This window comes from Pongo pygmaeus, chromosome 1, assembly GCF_028885625.2.
Source record: "Pongo pygmaeus isolate AG05252 chromosome 1, NHGRI_mPonPyg2-v2.0_pri, whole genome shotgun sequence".
NCBI classification, from domain to species: Eukaryota; Metazoa; Chordata; class Mammalia; order Primates; family Hominidae; genus Pongo; species Pongo pygmaeus.
Genome location: NC_072373.2, coordinates 83,186,681 through 83,210,026, shown reverse-complemented (window position 1 = coordinate 83,210,026; position 23,346 = coordinate 83,186,681). Strand labels below are relative to the sequence as shown.

At 43.6% G+C, this 23,346-nt stretch overlaps 1 protein-coding gene across 6 annotated transcripts in view; it reads right to left on the bottom strand.

Moving 5' to 3' along the window:
* Positions 1–23,346, bottom strand: part of ILDR2 (immunoglobulin like domain containing receptor 2) — a 71,691-nt gene that overhangs the window by 6,766 nt on the left and 41,579 nt on the right. For 4 of the 6 annotated variants that reach the window (XM_054452837.1, XM_054452905.1, XM_054452985.2 and 1 more), the window contains 6 exons: positions 19,596–19,652; positions 16,682–16,828; positions 15,407–15,583; positions 7,105–7,218; positions 2,673–2,889; positions 793–1,465 (listed from right to left, as the gene is read on the bottom strand). In XM_054452837.1, the coding sequence (XP_054308812.1) occupies positions 793–1,465; positions 2,673–2,889; positions 7,105–7,218; positions 15,407–15,583; positions 16,682–16,828; positions 19,596–19,652 (1,385 nt within the window). The remainder of the gene's footprint in view (positions 1–792; positions 1,466–2,672; positions 2,890–7,104; positions 7,219–15,406; positions 15,584–16,681; positions 16,829–19,595; positions 19,653–23,346) is intronic. The other 2 variants (XM_054453071.2, XM_054453254.1) reach the window with 2 other exon arrangements.

Sequence of the window (23,346 nt, the reverse complement as noted above, 5' to 3'; positions counted from 1 at the left end):
GCAGTTGTGCTTCGAGAGTGATCTCCAAAGCATGGGGGTCAGAGGCACTTGGTACCCCACAGCGGACATTTGTGACTGTCCCCCAACATTTCTCTGAGGTCCAGGGCTCCCATTTTGGGACTGTGGGATGGAGTAGGCAGCTCTTGGCATTTTAAAAATAATGAAGTCTATGTAAGACCACTTACAAAAGAGACAATGAACTGGGTAGGGACCAAAGGATTTCCTTCGCATATACGGGCACAATACAGTTTACACTAAATAAAACGTCAAAAGAGGACAGACATGAGTTGTCCTTTGCAAGCAGCAGTGGCTCTTAGCCTTCTCTGGGATGTCGATTCTTGGAAATTGGATGCAAGTTACAAACCCTCGCCCCAAGCAGGGCTGGGGAGGAATGCACATAGACGGATGCATTGAAGATTCTGCACACAGACCTCAGAAGCCCACTAAAGGCCGGTAGTGGTGATGGCTCCTGGAATCCCTTATGCTAAACGCTTCTGAGTTGGTTAAATACTTAATGCTCCCTGTAAAACCATGTACACGCCTTCAACTTTCTGCCTGGTTTTCAACTCTCCCAGCCCTTGCTTCCTTCATCTGGCCTTGGACAGAGTGAGGCTGAAAAACCCCCCGGCCTAGCATCCGCGGACGAACTCTCCTAGGCAGGCCCCTGCGGCCTCTCCGAGCAGGACCCTCCCGCCTCGCCACCTCCCCGGCCCCCAGATAGCGACACTGCCCGCCCTGCCTGGAGGCTCCCGCTCAGTCCCCTCGGAGGAGGGGAGGCAGACGCAGTCTCACGGTTTTCTTGGCGGGCTCCTTTTTCCTCTTCTTCTCCGAATTGCTGTGGTAGGGCAGGTCGCGGCCGCGGTAGGACGGGCCGCGGGTCAGCTCCAGCTCGCTGTAGGGCGGCAGCGCGTCGTCGGATGCGTCCTCCTGGTCGTCCTGCGACGAGCCGGCCTTGTAGGTGCCGGGCGGCGACCACGCGTAGTAGGAGGCACTGCGCGGGCCGAGCTGCGCGCTCCGCTTGGATGGCGTCTCCAGGCTGCCACCGCGGCTAGCGCCCTCGGGCCGCGCCTGGCGTTCCCGCGCGCTGCCCAGGTACGAGTGGTCGTATTTGGGTGCGGTGCCTGGCGTGCGGCTCACCAGCCGCGGCAGGTGCGCGTCCTCGGCAGGTCTGCGGCGCGCTGGGCTGAAGGCCCAGCCGCGGTCAGCATCGGTCAGGGGCTCGCGGCTGCGGCTGCGCTGGCCGTAGTACTCCTCCAGGGAGTCGTCCTGGTAGAAGCCGCTGTGCGCCCGCGACTCCGAGCGCTCGAAGCGGCTCCCGCCCCGCGCCTCGTGGCTGTTGCCGTCGGCCCGACGGGGCCGCTGGCCGTAGGAGTCAGCGAAGGCCGCCAGCTCGTCCATGGAAACGGCCGGCACCCCCGTGGCGAAGTTCTTCCGCGACAGCATCTCGGACTTGGAGCGCGGCTGGCTGCGGGCAGAGGAGGAGGGGGTCAGACGGCCGGTCCCTCCCTGGAGCTCGAGGTACAGCTCCCAAGAGCAACCATCGTGTCCTCGGGCCGCGCTCAGGAGACCTCGGCCTGAGCCTCAGCTCCGCTCCAGGCTGGATGAAGCATTCCAGGCTCCTCTCACACCCCAGAACGTCAAGTAGGGGCAACCGAGTCTATCCCACTCGTGTGCCACGCATCAAAATGGGGTTGTGTGGATAGAACATATTCTGTATCCTATGGAATACTGACACACCGTGGGGCTGCCTTCTGGTCATTATGTTGTGACCTCTGGTTGACAGCCACACGTCTCCACCCTCAAAGCCAGCGCAGGTGTCAGTACACACAGTTATGGTCCCAGGAGTCCCTGTAATGTGTGGTGACACACAGAGAGGCCTTTCTTCCCTCAGAGCCGAGGGCCAAGTTACCTACTGGGGCAGGAGGGGAGAAGGACGCTTGCAATTTGTAAGGGAAAGGCAATGTCGACTGTCTTTTAAGGTAAAGGACAGATGAGTGGTGACGGTGCTATTTAGGGGGAATAGCAAATCTTAGCCTCCCACAATTGTTGTGGGAGGCCACATCACCTGGGTAAGTGCCTTAGCACCTAGAAGTTTCCATTTTCCCAGCTTAAAATAGGGACATTAATAGTAGCTGCCCTTTAGAGTTATGAGAATTAAATGTAAGAGAAGTGTTTGGCATTTTACTTTTCACATACTAAATGATCAAAAATGAGGGAGATGGCCAGGCATGATGGCTCACGCCTGTAATCCCAGCACTTTGGGAGGCCAAGGTGGGTGGATCGCTTGAGCTCAGGAGTTCAAGACCAGTCTGGTCAACGTGGCAAAACCCTGTCTCTACCGGAAAAAAAAAGATGGAGATGATGGGTGGGATTTTTTAGAGGTTATAGGATAAAATATATGAGAAGGGCAGAGATATATTAATGTTCATTAAAGGGTCTAGGGGACCCATTTCAAAGGTCTTGAATAATTACTTCTACACATGTTGTCACAAGTGTTCCCTGTCTTGACAAATGTGAGATGTTCAATATCCTGTAGAAAGAGAGATGTGTCAGGATAACCTGGAATGGGAGACAGAGATGCTACTGGATGGCATCTTCCTTGCCTCCGATCTACCCTGCCTTCCAGCTCCTGCCCCCTCACACCAACCAGACCTGCCCCTCACAGCCATCACCTGTGCCTGAAGCTCTCTCGATCCTCTTTGTTATACTCCATGGCTGAGGGCCCGTGGCTTGCCCCACTGCTGCCTCCCATGACACCTGACCAATAGTCAGGATTGCTCTCCAAGTCCCCAGACACAGGGAACTGCTTGCTTCTCATCTGATGGAAAGACTGGCGGAAATTGCTGTCCTCCTCATGTAGGGAGCTGAGTTCTGAGATGGTGTTGTTATCTGCAGGGACAAAATCAGGCATGATAGTGCTTTCTATGTGTTACTCTGTTTTAGACAGGAAGAGAATCCTGTTAAGGGCTGAGACCCTAGGCTCCAGGAAACTCCTGCCTCATTCCTGTCCAGGGTGGGTTGTAAACCTGAACTAGTGGTGTTTGTATTCTTAGCTCAGCAGGAATTGGCTCCAGTTTGAAGCCTACTTGCTTACAGAGAGGGAGGTTCCTACATGCTTTGTTCTTGGAATAGGAGAACAAGTTTGTTATTATTGCACCTAAGGCAGGCTTTCCAGAACTCAGGATCTCTGTTGCTGGCCTCCTCCTAGTACATCATCATCCTTGTTCAAATGTTTTCTTCTTCCTTTATAATTGTGTGATGAGCTGTGTTGATCCTAGACATGTTAAGCCAAAAACAGAAAAAGAGAGACAGAAGCCATAGATCACAGCATCTTCCTTACTGCTGGCCCAGTCCTAAGATGGACCTTCAGAGCCAGTACTGCCATATGCTGTAGAGGCACTGCATTCCGGCCTCCTTTGGCTGTGCCCCTCCCCACAGAGCAGGAAGTCCACAGAATAGTTGAACAGTCAAGGAGAGACCTGTACCTATTATCCATATACCCCCTGCCTTAGCCCATGCTCATTTAGGAACCTGGAAGATCCTGCTCAAGTAGCACCAAGCCTACTTCCAGCACTTGGGCAGACCTCTTCCCCTCTCCCAAAAAAGTTTTCCAGGGGTATGTGTCCATGAGTGGCTAGGCCAGCATTTCCAGTATGGAAAGAAAAGGAGGGTGTGCTGTACTTATACCTGTGGGCCTCTACTTATACTCTGGCCCCAACCCAAAAATACAAATGGGGGTATCTAGTCACAGCTTTCTAATTTCCTAAAGTGGCCTAAGTAGCTTTTTGCAAAAGCACTTGTGAACAAGGACCAGAATCACAGTCTGGAAAGGAAAAAATAAACAAAAACTCAACTATTTATTTATAAAACTTTGAAATGTATTGAATTTCATTGTACTTAAAAAATAAATCTACTGAATCTATTTGCAATGTAACTGAATCCATTGGTTTTCTAAAGTCCTTTAATTAGAACTTCAAAATATTATCAAAAACAACATTTACCAAATTTCAGGCCTAGCTGCTGAGTGAGAGGTGGGCCAAGATAAGATGTAAAAATATGTGTCTCAGATTCCCTCTGCTTTCCCCCCTCACTATCCCCAAGAGTCCTTGGAGGAACAGGGGATTTTTGCACAAAGATGAGGGAGGGTCTCCCAACACAGCCTCCTAGTTCTGTTTCACCAGGGACACAGCGTTTGCCACGAATGCCATTCAATTTTATCATGCAATCAGTTGATTTTTAATTATAATTTAATTTTTAACCTTTTCTTCCATCTAAGAAGAAGGGACTATGCCTATTTTAAGGAAAATAACTCAGATACTATTGATTAATAAAATCTAGAACTTTCCCTTTCTCATGATCCCCATGAATTCCAGTATCCCAGGGATCACACAGAAGAGGCCTTTAAAATGCACCAAATGAGCCTACTGAAAAATAGCATTGTTGGCTTAGAACTTTCCTTAAACTTCAGGGAATACTTGACTTTTTTTATTTATCTAGATAATGAGGACGATCTATGTTTCACTATTCACAGTGATGGATTGTCTAAGTTGTATATTGTGCTAAAATTTCTGCCAAGTTGAACACAAACATCGACCTGCCCCCATCTCACAGACATCCATAATGTAACTCTAGGATAGGGGTAAGCAAACTTCATTTTGTAAAGGGCCAGAGAGTAAATATTTTAGGTTTCGCAAGCCATATTGGCACAACTATTCAATTCTGCCACTGTAGCATGAAAGCAGTCATAGATGCAACATAAGTGGATTGGCATGGCTATATTCCAATAAACCTTTATTTATAAAAACAGGAAGTGGGGCTGGGCATGGTGGCTCATGCCCATAATCCCAGCACTTTGTGAGACCAATGAGGGAGGATTGCTTGAGCCCAGGAGTTTGAGACCAGCCTGGGAAACATGGCAAGATCTTCATCTTTATAAAAAATTAAAAAATTAGTTGTGCATGGTGGCACATGCCTGTGGTCCCAGCTACTGGGGAGGCTGAGGTGGAAGGATCCCTTGAGCCCAGGAAGTCAAGGCAGTGAGCTGTGTTTGCACCACTGCACTCCAGCCTGGGTGACAGAGCAAGACCTTGTCTCAAAAAAAAAAAGGAAGTGAAATATATTTGGCCCAGGAGATATAGTTTGCTGAGCCCTATACTAGAACTTCCCAGACTAAAAACATCCCCTAAACCACCCCCACCATTTAGAAGGGCAAAGCAAATGAGGACCATACTGGCTAGCAAATTCATGAGCCTGGACCTCAAACTCAATTCTTACAGAATCTGTTACTCTCCTGCCCCAACCTGAAACCATGAGATCCATTTTATAATGAGATTTCAAGATTGCCCAGTTCCATGATCCAGCCCATGGTTTACTATGCTCTTCAGCAATAGGACTTCTCAAAGTAAACAGTATTCCTGCTTTATCTCTATGCAGTTGTTATAATATTAACTTGCAGTTTCCAGGAGATCAGGGTTCCAGTTCTGGCACTGGCACTGAGTACTGGCGCTTGTTACTTTCCCTTTCTACCTTAGTGAAGGGGATGGATTCAACAACCTCAGAGTCCCTTCCAGCTCTGGCATTCTAAAGTCCTATTAGCTAGAAGGCCGTGGTCTCTGAACAGAATGGAGCCATGGAGCCATCCACATTACAGCCATGGAGCCATCCACAGTTTGCCCAAGAGTTTCTTCTGGAAAGAGCACAGGACTGGGAATCAGAAGAGCTGGAATCTGGTCCTAATTGTGTCACCGCATCCCTAGGCTTCTGTTTCCTCACCTGCACACTACAAAGGTTGACCTAGGCCATCTCTAAGACCTCCTTTGACTCTAAGAGTCCATTACCTTATGACCATTAAGCCCCTAGAGACCATTTTAATCAAGTAGAGAGACAGGAGACATCACCTAAACCAGAATTCTTCCTTTAGTTTTAACCTTAGCTGTTAACTTTTTCTCTGAGCTGTGAGATTCGCAAATTTCCTGCACAGACTCCTCTGTGGTCCCTGACTCACTCTGTCTCTGGCCCCTTACAGGGATCCATGACAACATTGTTACAACTAGCTTGTCAAGTGCAGTGACATCTGCATTCCTGACATTCCAATCTGGAAATGGTCTTTTTATAGTCGGTGTGGTGGGAGGATACAGCAATGGATACAACGCAGACAGGATGAATTTAGAATTGCAAACTGGGTGGAATATGTTGTCCTTAATCTGAATAAAGCTCCTCTAGTCTGGGACTGTTTCCCCAACAATTCCGTCAAGTCTCTCGTTAGTTCCAAGAAGAGGAGGGTAAAGAGACAGCGTAATGACCTCACTTCCACACCCGCCAGCACCCTCTGATAATGAGCTTGTCCATGTGGGACCTGCCCTGTGTTACCTCCCATGATACATAAGTTGGAATCCACCCCAAGAATCAGCTGTGTCAGCTGCAAAGTATCCAAGGGCTGGGGGTGAGTTAAGGGTTGGGGCCTGGCCACCTCAGACTCAGTATTCAAAAAGTTCTTTTGACAAGAGGATCAGCCTCTTTGCTTGCCCCTTAATCTCTGTTGTTTGGCATCTTCGAGGAGCGACATCCTCTTTTTTCCAGATTCATGTGCCAAACTTGTTCTTTCACTTTCAGGAGGCCTCCATGCAGCGAGTTGGTGGTTGTATTGTCCAAGGCTAGCGCCCTTCACGTTGGAAAAAACTGATACTTAAGCTTCCACATCTTAAGACATTACTTTGAATATATTTTAAAGGGAGTAGAAGGGAAAGACTATTTGGAGTGCTTTATTAAAATAGTCTTTCCCTTCTACTCCCTTTAAAATATATTAAAAGAAAGTATGTTGGTTCTCTCCATGGGGCATGGATAACACAGCCCCAGAAATACTGACTGCCCCATGGAGAGAACCAACATAAACCAAGATGCTACCGAATTGCTCTACTCTTCACACCAGAAGACCTTTTTTTCCCTCTGTGTACTGAGAGCTACTTTCTTCAGTAGTGTCACCAGCACCCCTGCTAATTCTAAGCCTGCAAGCTCAGGGCTGCCCAAGTTTGGTGACCCCCAAATCCCCTTTACATACTAACTCCTGCATAATGCACAGATCACAGAAAACTAACAGATGCTCACATCTGCCTCTCATCCTTCTGGCTGGATCAAACTGAGCCAGCTCCTTCTCAACATAGTACAGGACCTTCATGGAGTCTCTCTCTTTGTCAGCCTGGATCCGGTAACCTTTGCGAACTGTTGAGAAAAGCACAAGAAGGTGAGCTGAAAAAGGAAAATATCAGGAGGAGGCCTCCATTTATTTTACCAAGTAGAAAATAGGGTTCCCAATTATAACAACTCTTTTTGAAATCACCCAGAAATAACGATCTATATTTATACATATGGGACCATATCTGTGATCCCCTTTATCAGATGGCGCCACTGGAATGGAGGACCTAAAGGTCAACAACAGAATTCCATTACAGTCTATTTTTAGTCATTTGTTAACTTCTGCTTCCTATCTTTTGACCTCTTACAGCTCCACTTAGCGCTCATCTTCTCAACGCTTTTGTGTTCCATTGGAGGAGCATATTCACACTAAAAAAAGACCACTTTCTAGATTGAGGACATGCGTCACTCTAGCATCTGAGGATCCCACCTTCACTTTGTGGGAGAACAGGTAACTTACAGATACTCAAACATCAAGGACCTTGACAAAGTTGGCCTGAAAGCTTTGAGTTGCCTAGGAGATAGTGCAAAAGTTCCTTAAACTGAGTTGTGTATAAGAGCTAATATTAATTTCTAGACCCTATACATAGTAGTACAAAACAAAATTCAAACTATGTGGATTTTTAATTATGGTTCCATTTTATTTCTTTAGCATTTTCCTTTTAGGAGAAGGAATACTGTGTTTTAGACATGATTAATTTGACCTGCTGCGATGTGGTTACAAGCAGCTGTTATTTTCAGGGCTTAATAAAAAATAAAACTAAAGCAGGAGAGAGAACATCTCCTACATCTCTATCACTCATATTGTCAGAGACAAAGGCTGTTTAATCCCCACATCACTTAGTATCAGTCTAGCCCAATACCAGCCCCAAGAGTGATAGATACCAGTGGGCCTAATGCACAGATAAGAGAAAGAGGAAAAAACGAAAGAGAGAAGGGAATGATGGAATGGGTACTGAAAAATAATGGTAATTAGTCAGTACTTACTGGGCACTGAAAATGTGCTAGATACTGTGCTAAATGCTTTACATGGACATTTGTTCCTCAGAACCACCTAAAACAGTACTGTTATCAGCCATATTTTATGTTTGAGAAAATTTTTGGTCAGAGGGGTTTCATAACTTGCCCAGGAAAAATTTAGCAGTGCCAGGGCTGGAACCATGTAGTCTGATGGAAGCTTAACCATATTTGGGCATCTTACCTCTCTAGAGTTTAGGAAGAGAGGTAGTGAGAAGAGACAGGTGAGAAAAACAAGGAAGGAAAGCCCAGAGTAAGAACTGCTTTAGCTATGCCATAGGTTGTATGGTCTGCACAGCATGGTCCTATATTCCAGCTATTCGAGACTTTTCAATGGGATGTAAGCTAGTGACCTAACTCCAACATTCCCTGTTCCCAAAGTGGGGCAAACACCATAAAGAAACCATATGACTACATGTAAATTCAGAGAAAACCCTGCTGTATAGTGTCTGGCCATGTTACCCTGGCTGTGGACAAAGCCCTCCCACACAAGCTATTTACGTGGAAGATTAAAATGTAAAATTCCATAGCACTCTAATTGTAGTCCAAGCACTAAAAACAGAAGTCACCCACACACCCATTTGCAGGTGCACTGATTTTCTATATGAGAATATACTGGGCAGTCCACATTCATCTCAAATTGTGGAATTACTTAGAAAAAAAATTAATGAATCTCAGCACACACTTTTTAGTGGCACTTTCTCCCAGAGGTTAGATCCATAATCCTTGTGTGGAAGCAATGATTAGCAGAAATAATTTTATTTATCAAGCTAAACATTCTTCCATCTCTACAGAGGCATTTACTGAGTCGTACAGACAGTTCAATTAAAATGCAATTATCCCACGGAACTGCTATGTCTGTTCTGGAGGCAGTTATGTCTGATGGATGAGACTCCGGCCTGGGAAGTGGGGAACTGGGCATTGTGTAGGCATGCAGTGCTATTTATTGAGGGACCTCAAAGAAATGGTGACCTATGTAGGACTCAGTTTTCATGTCTATAAAATGCAATGAATACTTCCCAACCTTTAAATAATCTCTTAAAGATGAGAGGACAACTAAGACCAAATCAGTGGAGCACTTTGAGTTCTCTGTCATCATCAGGAGCTGCTCAAATGCTGCCTCAGCCAAAGGGCTGTCTTTGATTCTCATAGCTTGAAAAGTTCTGTCTCTCTCTCTAACTTACAAATCATTCAGTTTGAATTTTATTATGGCCCTTAATATATTCTAGTTTGTTTCAAGTTATCTGTATAAATGTCTAATCTTCTCAAAGATTCTTGAAGGAAAAGAATCCTTATGGTTCTGGATCTCCATGTGCCTAAAACCATGCTTTACACATAGTGGGGAACTTAAAAAATGTTCGTTGCATTGCTGTCAGTCTGGGAATCGGGGCAGGGTTAATGGTTTCTTTGAGAAGTGCATTTTCAGTAGAGTTTTCCCCTCTAGACTGCAAACTTCCTGAGAGCAAGGACTAGGTTCACTTCTGTATCCCCAGCACCTAGCATAGAGCCTGGCACATTGTAGACATTTGAAATATGTGTGTTTGTAATGAATGAAGGAATGAGTGAATGAATGAGGAGAAACTGGGAATAGAAACCATATTATAAGAGACTACAACATATAGCAGATGAGGCCATATGGGTGGTTTATTGGAGAATTTTGACCAGGAAGGGAAAGGCTTGGATCGTAGAAAAGTTTAGGTAAGTATCATGATCATTATTATTATTAATTTTTTTTGAGGAAAACTAGCATGTCTGTATGCACTATGAAAAGGGCCTACCCTACCTGGAGCTGTGGTTTTATCTAGGTGTTCTAATTTCTGAAGCACTGTTATGGTAAACATTCAGTGATACTGAGCTAGAGGTCATGGGGGAGGGGGCCCATAAAGTTGTTGCTGTATGGCACAATGTACCAGCTGTGCCCTGGCAGAGAGAGATGGTCGGTGAGAGATGGCTGCTACCCTGAGAAGCAGCTGGAGGATCCTCAGTTAATTGCCACTTGGACTAGAGCATAGTTTTCTATGTCATTATAACAAATTACACTCCTCATTATGATACAGATTTGATTGTGTATGCATAGGTTATCATGTCCCTGAAAAGTTACAGTAACCATTTATAGCCTCAAATGAAGATGATAGTTTTGCCTTCAGTGCTGGCATTATAAAGAGACTCCACTGTACCAGATACTTTCAGCCTTGACTTCTTAGTCACAGCAGCCCATGACTTCAGAAATCTAAATTCCTCTAATTTGTCAAAAAAGACAGAGGCAAAGTATTGATCTTTTGACTTTAGGAGTATCATCCATTTGGTTTCAGTAGCTAAAAACCTGGGCAATTCTCCTTCTAAAAGCTATTGGACTGTTTAAAAATGATAAGCTATAAGTTCAAATATACTAAAGTATTCTCTGATCCTGGTAGAATCTGGCTGTATGTCACATATATTCTGAGGAGCATATGAAACATCAGAAAACCTTTTCTGGTCCCTCCTCTCCAAGGATGAGATTTTCCTTTCTGAGCTGGCATTATGGATCAATCTTATACTGCCTTGTATTACTTACTCATTTTATTTCCACTTACAAGCCCCAGCGACCACCTGGTAGACTGTAAATTCCTTGAGGGCAGGTAAAATTTGTTGGCATTCATTAAATTTTTCTTGATTTGAAAGCAAATAGCATGGTGTCAAATTGTATCTGTAATTTGTCTGAAGATCACAGAACTCTCTGGGACGTATGGTGATGTTTTAATAAGAAATGTCCTAGACTATTGGCCAAAGTTCAGCATATTTGGAAAATGACTTTTTCTCCAGTGATGTTTCAGTTTAAGATCGATGGATGATTTATCTGTTTTCAAGTTCAGTCTGGCCCAAGTCATTTGGTTGCTGTGGCTCTTCATACTTCACCTCCTCTAATTTATTAGCCTTGCCAACTTCAATTTTACTGGAGAGGGGATATTGGGATATTCACTTTGATGCCAAACTATAATTTTAAAAATTCTTATTGTTAAAGGATTTTTGCTGATACTTTTGACCCAATTAAGGCTTAGGTAGTTTTCAGCTAATTTCCCCATTACAGCCAAAATCCAACTTGTAAAACTTGCAAAAGAAGTCTCTGAGGCAGATACTCATGGATATAGCCTTGTTCTTCCTGTCCTATCTTAATAAGCTAAGTAAAGCTGTTTATGGATGATGGAACAGCTGCCAGATTCCACCCCCAAGGTGACAGCAGCTCAGCTGTGGGAGAAGTGATTCTTAAAATTTGCATATTCTCTGTATACATACAGTAGGCATATATATAGATACACATCCTTATTAATTTTGAAAATGACATTTCAAAACCCTACTTGCCTACTCAATTCTTTTGCATGAAGAATGGGTGGAGGACAGGTAGATGTGGAAACAAAATGGATTAGAGCAAAGCAGAGTAGATGTGGAAGGACCAGGTGGGAGATCATTGTGTTAAGCAAGGTGGGAGGTAATGGCAGCAAGGACTAGGACAGTTTCAGTAGAGATGGAGGAAAGGAAACCAACTTGAGGTTATTTTGAGATACAATCTAAAGGACTTGGTGACCAATTGGATGAGGGAAGTGGGGGAGAAGGAAGGGATAAGGATGAAGTCTCTGCTTCTGGTTTGGGCTAAAAGGTGGACAACAATGCCATCCACTGAGATAAGATATGTAGAAGCCGGTTCGAAGTGAAGAAGCAGCCGATTAATTCAGTTTCCTAGGGGCTGAGGTTGAAATGCCTGCAAAACGCCCAGGTGGGGATGTCCAGAAGACAGTTGGATATACGGTATTAAGGAGCAAAATAGAGGCTGGAGATAATGATCAGAAGTCATCAGCATATAGATGATGATTGAAGCCACAGGAGTGAATAAGGTTTCCCAGGGAGAGGACCTCAAACAAAACAGGAACATCTGGAGGATGTACAGTGGAAGAACACCCAGCATACACAGAGATAGGTAAGAAAAGTTACAAAGTACAGTGCTGAGAAAGGCAAAGAAAGATGAGCGCCTCAGAGTGGCAAATGCTTTTGAGAAGTCAAAGGAGGTAATGATTGAAAAGCATCCATTAAATTTAGCAATCAGACCATCTTAGCAAGAGCTGGTTTCTGGAATGGTGAAAGCAATAGCAAGATGGAAGGGAGCCGGGGAGTTGGTGAGAGCAGAGGGAAAGGAAACATTTAATATTCAAAACTCTTTCAAGGAGTTTGGCTGTGAAGAAGAGTAAAGGGACAGGAAAGCAACATCTGAGGACCACAGGATTTTTGTGAATTGTTGTATTTTAATGGGAGAGACTTTAGCATATTTTGAATGCTGACGGGAAGGAGTCACTAAAGATGAAAAGAATGGAGATGTGAGGTGGGAACAGGGTGGAGTGTGGGTATTCAACACAGAGAGAGCCTTGACAAAGCTCAAAGGGATGGATCCAGAGCAGCACAGGAGCAGGCAGTCTTCTTGCATGGTAACAAGGTCTCAAGTAGCTGCCATGAAGAATGGGAGAAGGAGCTAGAGTGCCTCTTACCTCTTCCATTCAGGTACCAACTGGCTATACTATACATAGTTCATCAAAGATGCCCTTTTCAACCACACAGTGTTCAAAAGACTGTTGTGTACAAATGTAATCTGAAAAATTACTGTTGTGAAATAATTACCCTAAAATTGAAGTAGTATATAAATATAAAATAGGCTAAATTGACATTTTTGTAAATTAACATTTCTTAACATTTTTAATGTTCTTTAAAGAATAATCTACATGGAACACTGGCATAAGCCACCTTTGCTAAAGGAGGACTAGCCAAACACCATCACTAGCACTCCCCATGGGACCATGAGTACAGAAGCATGCCTGGTGAGGATCATGAAGAAGTCTCTCCTGGCTCCACCAGCCAGACCATGACAGCATGGGCCAGACTAGCTGTGGTGACACTGATCGCCACCCTTCCTCTTTTTCCTTGCTAACAGAACCATGATTTTGTTCACTTCCAAAGTAAATAGTTGTTTAGGCCTAAGAGGTGCATCTTGAGTAGTTCAAGCCAATTTTGTTTATGAATGGGCATGAGCTCAATTCTTGCTGATAAAACTAAAAGGGAAAGTCTGCTGGAAAAGTTTTTCTCACTCTTGAAAAAAGTGGTACAATACAAGGAAGAGAATACCATTTTCAATCTTTGAATTTGCTTAATTACCTGGAACTATGCAGTCATCAAGAGATCATGAGGTAAGCCAGCTGAGGAGGACAGGGGATGTGCTCAGGATAACAGAAGAAAAGACAGAGGAACTAGGTCCTTCAGGGCTGCCACTTGAACTGTTCTATTAACCAACCCTGGAACTACCTTACCTCGACATTTCTTGTTATGTGAAATAATATATTTTCCTATTTTAATGCCACTTCTAATTACAATTGGTTAGTATGGCAGAATGAGACCAAAATGGTTGAACTGCAACAAAGAGAAACTGGAAAAAGACAGAAAATGAGAGAGAGCAAGTATTTTCTATTCTATGAATAAGAACAGTTTTATTAGATAATCCATGAAATAAAAAATAAGGGGGAAAGGATTCTGGTGGGAAGAAAGATTAGAAAAAAGACAAATAAAGAGTATGAGATAAGTTCCACTAATGTCTCTTTTGCCCACTTCATCTTTCATGGAAATGGATTATATCGTCTAATGTCTCTTTTGCCCACTTCATCTTTCATGGAAATGGATTATATCATCTTTATTTCTCTAATTCTCTGTGTGTCACTGATCATTAACTTTTACTTCTCAGTCTGTGACTCATTCTGTATCAGATGTCAGAATTCTACTAATAGCTCCTGGGAGAGAAAAATACAAATCCTAATTACTCATTGAGGATAGCCACTCATTCTACAATCAGGCACTGGCAGCTCATTAGGTGGGCTAGATAGCCTTCCCCACTTCACAATGGAGGCAGTCCAGATACCTCCAGGGAAGAAATGTCTGTTTTACCAACCCCAGCAGCTCATCTACATCTAGGGATTTAAAAATCACCTTCTAAATCTATAGCACATACAATCCTAACCTTCACTACCCTGTAATCCTGTCCAAATGCCTCCAGAAGAGCTATATTTTAATGCCCCTCCACCTCTCCACCTATAGCTCCTACCTACCCCTGCCTATAACCACAAATTAATAGTGCCTCAAATGGGGCTAACCTTCAGCTAAATCAGCTCTCCTTACCATTTATTTCAATTCCGTCTATGATCTATGATCTAGACAACTTGGGGTCATCCTGAAGCCTCCTTTTCCTTCATTCCCCAATATCTCATTATTTCTTTCAAAGTGTCTCTCAGCTTTACGCACACATTTCACTCCCATTGTCTCCATCATAATCTAGATGCTCACATATCTCAACCACTTCAACCACACCTTAGCTCATGGTCTCTGGCTCTACTGTCTCCCACTTGCCACTCCCTTTGTCATGGTGCCACCTCTGCCCTCAGGAGCCTGCCCACAGTGGCTCTCACAGCAAGCCCCAGATCTTCTGGAGGGGTTTCAAGGCCCTCCCCAGTCTGGCTCCATCATATCCTTCTACCTTCTTCCAGTCAATCTGACAAATTGGACACTGTCACATACTCACACTGTGTTCTCCCAGCTCTGGGATTTCATCACGCTGACCTTCCCACTTGGGGTGTTCAGCATCCCCTGAATGTGCTTTCCTAAATCCTATTCATTCCTCTAGGCTCAGCTCAAATTTCACCTCCTCCCTGAAGATTTTGTGACCAGTCCAGTTCTTTCTTCTTTGAACTGATTGTCTTTAGCATACTCTTTAGCATCTGATTATCCTAATAAAGGTCCATTCTCTCCCTGACCAGGCCACGCTGCTTGTCAGAGAAACCATGTCCTACACTTCTTGCAGGCCCTCACAGTAGTAGTGAACTCCTGTAGGTAGGGATGAAACAACTATTTGCTAACTGAATAATCAACATTCAAGGGATACCTTGTCTCTTTTCTTACAGTTCTAGTAATTGAGGAGTCTAGGGAGGAGGCAGGGGTCAGCAATGTCCTGCAGCCTTTGGAAAGCATGACATGTACCCTAAAAGATATCTGACATAGCTGGAAGGATCCCATTTCTGCAACGGAGAAAACTATTTTCCAAAGACACATCACTGAACTGACAGTTCTTAACAACAAGGAACCACTGTGGGGGCCTGAGACAAGCATGGGCAGGGCAGTCCGGAACTACATTTACCACTGTGGCTTCCTCCAGTGGAGTCACTTGGTGCCAAGGGAGGTGGATGCGGCTTGTCCATCAGCATGCCAGATGAGGGGGCTCCTCCCAAAGGGACAGAGGGGATGGAGTAAGGGCCGGGGACACCGGAGACAGAGGGAGGGTACCCGGCCTTTGCTGCTTTCCCTGCTTCATACACTGTGGAGGGAGATCAAGAGCAAGAGAGATTACGTCGTCCCACCCTCCACAACCCTCACACCAAAAATCCCTGAGGATGCACTTCAGGGAGCTCCTGGATGTGTGTATGTGCATGTGTGAGCATTTGTTCTTCTAGAACTGAACTGATTCACCAGAATCACTCTCCCCCACTCCCTTGGACTCTCCAGCTCCACCAAATGGCAACGACAAAAGGAATTACAATGTTTAGTACCTGGCAACTAAGTAATTAAGTGGTTCTGGGAGCTGTCACAGCAGCATCCCCAGTGACAGCAGCAGCCCACTCTTACCCACACTGTCTGGAGGCAGCCTAGCACAAGGACTGCCCAGGGCTGCTTCAAGGAGGATCCTGAACCTTCTCTTGAGAAGGAAAGCAAGTAATGGGCTTGCACATGGTCCTTGCTCTGTGATTTCAAAAGCAGAGCAAATAACCTGAGTCTTCCTAGAAACTGCTTTAATCCTGAAGACACTAAAGATACCTGGTGTGCCTCTCTCTTTCAAGATGTGTTTGGTTTATGGGAGGGGTACCAAACTTAATGTCTATATGGGCTTGGCCAGTAAGGTAAAAATTGTGAATCCTCAAATAAGAACTAGGCCCTATTGTGGCCCATGTCATCACGGGAGTAAATAAAACAAATCTGTGGCTGGGTGGGTTCCCAAAGGCCACAGTTTGCACACTCTTCTTATATAAAAAGGAGGTTCTCTGCATGGGAAGGGAATGACCAGAGAAGATTTCCTCTAGTTTGAATGCCCCAGGCAGACGGAACAGTCTTACCCCACAACCTCACCACGCCAAACCTGCCCTTCCATTTTATCAATAGTGTCCATGAGAATTCCAAATGCATGGAGTGACAGATATCCATGGATAAGAAGTGTGGAGAGGTGTATGTAGGTGAAAAGGCAAATGAGAATGGTCATCCCTGAGGCCAGGGGCACCCAGCGGAGAAGAGAGTCTGGAATGACCAATCTTGGGGGTGGCAGGACAGGAGGTGGAGGAGGAACCCAGCGCACACAGCTGTCAGGTAGAGAGGTAGACATTTCTCTCGATCGCTCTGTCTCCCCAGCGGTCACTGTACTCACAGGCTTGAGGGCAGCAGCAGGAATCTGGGCAGCATGGGCAGCGGACATAGCAGCAGCAGCTGTGAGGGCAGCACTGGCACCAGCAGATCCCCACCAGGACGAAGAAGAGGAAGACGCCCAGGAGCACCAGGCCAACAAACACCCACTCTGGAAGGATGCACAAAGAAATCCACACTCGAGGCAGCCCACCTCCAGCGCAGGGTGCACTCTGATTGGCATCTCCCGGTGAAAGGGGGAGAGGAGGAGGGACCTAGGGAAGAAAGCTTCTCTCAACAGGAGACAGAGCCCCAACACTCAAGAGGAACTCTGAGAGTCAGGAGTGCAGACCCTCAGTCCCGGGGAATGGAGAAGAGGGAAGAAGGTTATCTATGTTACATTGGGTACATGTAATAACCGGCACAAAACAATGTGGGGATTTCAGAGTCCTGTACTGGGGAAAGGATTTACACTATTGACCGTAGCGTCAGAATAAGGATGGGACCACAGCTGAAAGAATCCTGGCTGGTGGGAAGGACAACCTTGTCTGCTGGGCTATGAAGTGGTGGGTTCTGTGAATAGTTATTTTTATTTTTTTATTTTTGTCCAGTTAATCCTCTATAAAAGTCTAAGTCCTGAGGAAACAGTCTCTATGTCTAGGGGTCTAGATGTAGTTTATAGTTAGGTGGTTCCAGGCCCCTTATGTAATGTATTCACCTGCTTTCCCTGCTGATTGCCCCTAGAACACCTTTCCTGTACTCAGCACCAGTTCTGAGATCCAAACCTTTTGCTTATACCGGGACAACAATCCATGGCTAGAGAAAACTAGAGACGTGGTCTCCATAGAGAAGACACTGTCCCCGTAAACAGAGAATGAGTTTGGTTTGATCACACTCAAGCTGCCCATGCTAGGCAGCCAACCTAGCCAAGGGCTCAAGTGGCTCTGAGCTTGGATAAATGGCAAGGCTGACATGTATATCTGGGTATGTTTGTTAACTCCGCCTCTTTCACAGCTCTGCCAGAAGCTGAATGTGAATTCCGTTTCATTTGCCCATCCAAAAGATTAAGAGAAAGGAAATAAATTGCGAATGGCTTAGATAAAAATTACTGTGGCCCTCAGGTGACTTGTCTCAGCATCATACTTTAGAGACTTGGCTACAGGACCCAACTTCCCCCTGGAGGCCTGGACAGACTGGGGAGAGCCATGCTTTCCTTTAAAAGCCAAAAAGACTAAAGCAATTCATTTTGGTTAAAAGCCATCTATCCCAAATCCCTTTACAATGAACCTCAAGCACACATTATTTTTCTTAGATTTTGATTATTAAATATTCCTTCAATTAAATGGACATTCCTGGGAGCTTGAGAATATGATATTTTTATCAAATAATGGGTTGTATAATAATGGTTAACAAAATGACTTTGTTTAGATCATAATTTCCTCAGAGAAGAAACAAACAACATGTTTCCTGAATGTCCCTCCTCACTAATCTTTCTGAAATACATTCAAATTAAACAGGTCAACGTCTCTTCAGTGAGGGAATGGGAAGGCCTTGTACCTGGCTGGAGTGGCCTGGAGAGCATTCATGCCGAGGACAATCGATAGCAGAAGGCTTTGGCCTAAGCCTTAGTAACAACACAATAATGCAACACAGCCTGAGATAGATATGAGCTCTTCGGTTTAGATGAGCTGTATGAAGTGGTGGCTACAACTTGGGTCAAGCAGTCAAGGATAAGACTGGAAAATTATATGTGAGAAACAAAAGAATATTATCTGTGAAAGGATTCTTGGAATCAAAGGGAGGGAAATTTAGCCATATGGGGCCAGATATGAAAAACACAGTAACTCTTTCTTGAGACTGGGACATGTAACAAGCACTGCAATGTAACATTGTTTTTGTGATGAACAAATGCTTACAAATTGAGGGAATTCTGGATAGGGGGATTACAAAGAGGCATACATTTGTGTCCTTGGGAGCAACATCAGTAAAAAGAATGTCTGTGTTTGGGTTGGCCCCCTAATGGAAAGGGACTAGAATTCATAGACGAATAATTAGTGAAGCTCAATGGTGAAGACTCTGGATGTTTTTAAAAATTTGAATTAAGCTAAAAACCAATACCCGGGGATATTTTGTATCTCTGTTGCTATTAGGCAGCTCTTAAAACTTTGGCAGAAATCCTCCAAGACAAGACTAAATCATCCCTTTTCCTACTGTTTGAGTTTAGATATGTTCTTCCCCACAGTTCATTCTCGCTTCTCTCTGTGCCTCCCTCAACTGCGGATCATAAAGCTGTACCAAACTGATGTTGGCTTGTCTAGGCTGGTGGATTCAGCTGAAGGTACATAAAAAGACAGAGATGTATATTTGTCCCAGATGTCCTTCACATATGGTCCGTGGACCCGTAGGGACTCGAAGGGACTAATAAGTCCCTGAAATTGTGTACAAAGTAATGTAGGTCTGCAAATTTTTATTTTTCAAGGGAGGAGGGGTACATAGCTTTCCTAAGGTTTGAAAAAAAAGTTTGAGGATGTTATAAAAGGCAATTCAGAGTAACATGGTTGTACAATAATGAATCGGTGAACATATAACTTAGGAAATAAGGAAGGCAGATAAATACTGATTGTATTAAAAATACTTTTAGGTATATGGGTACAGCTCAAACACTGAAATGGAGATTGCCAAAGAGCCTGCATGCCTGACACTGAAGGACTGGGTTGCCATCTCAGCCTATTTTTAATTATCATTATTCTTTTAAGGCCTAGTAATAGAAGGAATGCAATTTAAAAGCCCTTCCAATGGGTTTAGTTAATCCTGGAAAAGATCACAGACATATAGACAAATGTGGCAATAAAGTAAAGAAGCAATTAGCGACTAATGCAGAAGCAAGACAGATGGAATAACAGCAAATCAAGCAAATAAAGAGTTAAATGACCGAATACCTGGCATAATCTCCACAGCAAAACTGGGCAAGAGATCAGCAAGCAGCCCTGTCCTGCCTAGAAGAAGTGGAAGGAAAAGAAGAAGGAAAGTGGTTATTCCAAAGGAAAACATAGCCTAAAGCCTGGCTCCAGTTGGTACCATCCATACGTGGGGCCATTAGTGCATGCTCTTTGTGGTATGAGAAGCACATCACCAAAGCTAGGCTGAGACAAGAGAATGACTTTCTCTGTCAATCTTTGGCAGCCATCTAAGTGAACTCTGCACCTAAACTAAGCGGAAGCAGAAACAGAACTTTCTCTCCAACTATTTATAGGAGGAGGAAATCTCTGCTTGAGCAGACTGACATACACTATCTCCATTCATTTATACATCCGTCTCCATACACTTCATTGGAAAGTCAAGCCCGTCTGTATCCAAATGTTCAATCTACATTTTCATACATCCATACACAGTCCTATGTCCATATAAAAACAAAAGTACATATTTGGTTTTAACTCAGAATTATCTCACTACATGATTCTATTTGTGGCCTAAAGATATTTCAATGATTAAAATTTTCAAAGGCAAGGGAAAGATAAAACTAGATCAGTTACACATTCCTCTACACTCCTTCTGGCTTCTGAAATACACTGTACATATGTAGATGGTATGCCTTTTCCATATGGCACCCACAGCTGGCATTATATGGACCCAAGTGCCTTCTGCATAATATGGCAAAGAAACTTAAAAGCTGGAGTCAGAACAGGTGCCCCTCAAGGGCTCTGGGAAGCAAAGAGCTGTGCAGGAAACGAGAGGCTGGAAGATGTAAGGGAGCAGATTAGTCTGTTTTAAAACTAGCCTGATTTACAGAAAGACATGATGAATGCTTTCATCATGTTCTCATATCAAGGTGAAGTCCTGTTATGAACTTCTGCCCCTGACATTATATCTCTACCACACCGAAGCCTTGCTAATAAACTAGTAGTACTGTAAACAACTAGCAAATTTCCCTCCTTTCAGACTTGTGATGATGGTAGAAAGTCACTGTAGCACCTAAACATGCAACTAAATTCTACTTCATTTAGGTACCCGACATATACCTCTAGAACAGCACCATCCAACAGAAATATAATGCAAGCAATGTGGATAATTTTAGCTTTTCTAGGAAGTACAAAAAAAGTAAAAAGAAACAAAGGAAATTAATGTGGTACTATTTTTAGTTTATGTGACTATCACTAAAATATTGTCATTTCAAGGACTTAGTAGACACATGTTGCTATTGGACAGCACAGCTCTGGCGATCTGTTTCATGCATATAGATATGGCTCATTTAGAAAACAATTCTTCATGTTAAAGTTTGTTGAGGTGCATTAGAGAAAAGTTTACTCGTGTGTGGTTCATATTTTAAATCTAAGGTCATGGTTGGTCACTTGTCCCTTCCTCTATCAAGTCACCCACAGAAAAGAAGCTCTGACAAAGACCAAAGAAAAAGCGGCTCCTCCAGGACACTAGGGGAGTATGCTGGAGCTGGGGCAAGATTTAGTGAGCAGGGTAGAGGGGTCTTTGCTCACTTTTTCTTGGCTCTCCTCAACTCTACAAGGCCAGTGTGGTAACATGTGTCCTAGTCTATGTGGGTGATGGTCCCATATTTAAAAAGCTAATGGGGACCAGAGTATATTCCAAGGTAAGGAAGTATGGGATGGGTGACTTAGGCCAACTCTGCTTTTGGCCTTGGCAAATACAGCTTCCTTCTTTCTGTCCCCCATCTCATGCAGCTGACATGGTAAGACTGCTCTGCTGCTTGCAAGGTCTCTTGGAAGGACAAGTAGGAGTCAAGTGGGACATTGGAAAAAGGTGTCTTCTCAGGCTAGTCTTTGACCTAAGCCTTCATAAAAGACTAAGAGATGCCCCTAAGGCTTACGCAGTTCCCTAGGGTAGGAAACTAGTAAAGATTTGGGGCCAAAGCTTGAGAAAGTGATTAAGAGACAGCATGCATTGGTCTCCTCTGAGTGTTCTCTATAAAAATATCTTGGAAACTCAACGAGGTAATAAACACCTAGTCAAAGATTTGGGAATTTGGGCTCCTGGAGATTTCTTGAAGACCAGGCAATAATCAATGATCAAGAAGTCAATACATACTTTTTTTTAGCAATCCAGTTATCAGATATGTACTTGATGGTGGATTTTTATTGTGTTTTTTTTCAATCTGCATAATTAGCACTTGTAAATATATATCTTGGTGTATCTTGTAAAATCAGAAACTTTGCTAGTGTTTACTCTCCACTTCTCAAGATTACCAATGTTTTAAACATCTCTGGATATGCTATGGTCCAAATCATTACTTAAATTCATGATAGAAATGTAATTGATGATATAAGCTACCAATTTGTGGGCTCCCATAGCAAACTGTAATAATTAATTAACTATAAAAATCCATACATCCAAGGAGGATGTGGTGCTTATACATATTATATGGAGCATGTTATATTGGAAAAAGCAGTGAACTGGGAGTCAGAATACTTAGGGCAACTTCATCATTACTTCACTTGGTGATTACTACAGGCAAATTACTTTCCCTTTCAGGGTCTCAGTTTTTTCATTAGTAAAATGAAGGGGTTGAATGGAGTAGTCTACAAACAGAAAGACCATCTATCTTGGTTTGTCTAGGACAGTTGTGGATTATGCCTATGGTTCAGGTGTAATTTTTAATAGCATCTCTTTTGACTCTCAAAGTATTCTAGTTTGGACAATTAATTATATGGTCACTCTATTTATATCACTTTTAGTTCCCAAATCTGATACTCAGTGATTGGAGTTAAAAACTCAAATGTCTATGGGCACCAGCAGGTAATGCAAATGAGTGCAGCTGGCCAGATATAACAGGGAGTAGCTAGAGATGTCATCAGGAGGCTGCTACTAGTCACCTCTAGCCACTTGTGGCCCCACAGAAATGTGTCTTCAGGGTTTCAGATCATCCTATTTTTCAATATTTTCCAGGCCCCAGATTTTATGTGAAATAACTTGATTTTCAAATGTTGGCAACCAATTCATTATTTTTAAAACACTGGGTGAGCCATACACAATATGTCTGCAGGCTGCATAGAGCCCAGAAATCATGAGTTTGCAACCTCTGAAGGGTATACACACACAGATAAATTTATGGGATGGTAAAACACAAAGCTGCATTTCCCTACAGGCTGTTTAGGTTACCTTGATGGTGTTCTAACATTACTTCCACACACAGAATGACAGTAAATACAAGATCTAGTCACCTATGTTCAAATTAAAATTGGAAACAATAGTATTACGCACCAAATTGCTAGCCCTTCTTATTTCTAGGGAGCTAGAATGAGCAGCATGGAAGAACAATGAAGGAACTTGCATTTTTTTACTTTAGACTTTTTTACTTTTGTAATGGAAAAAATTAAAATAAGGAAAGGGTGTATCAGACATATGGACAGGAGATTCACAAAGCTTGTCACTCCAACAGGAAGACATACATCAAGCTTCTCATTCTCCCTGAAGCAACAGTCAATAGCTGATGCTTCAGAAGGTGAAGCTTCCCATAATGCACCTGTGTAGTGTTAGCCGCAGGGTAGTGTAGGTGATATGTGCAGTAAAGTGGGTGAAATTAAATATCTTCAGAATTCAAAACATAGTAGGAGTTTTGGGAGAGCAGACAATACCAATATATCATGTCAACAGCAGAGATGGTGCAAAGCTCTATAGCTTTTATACCATTACTTATATTTTATTGGAGCTAAAGGCATT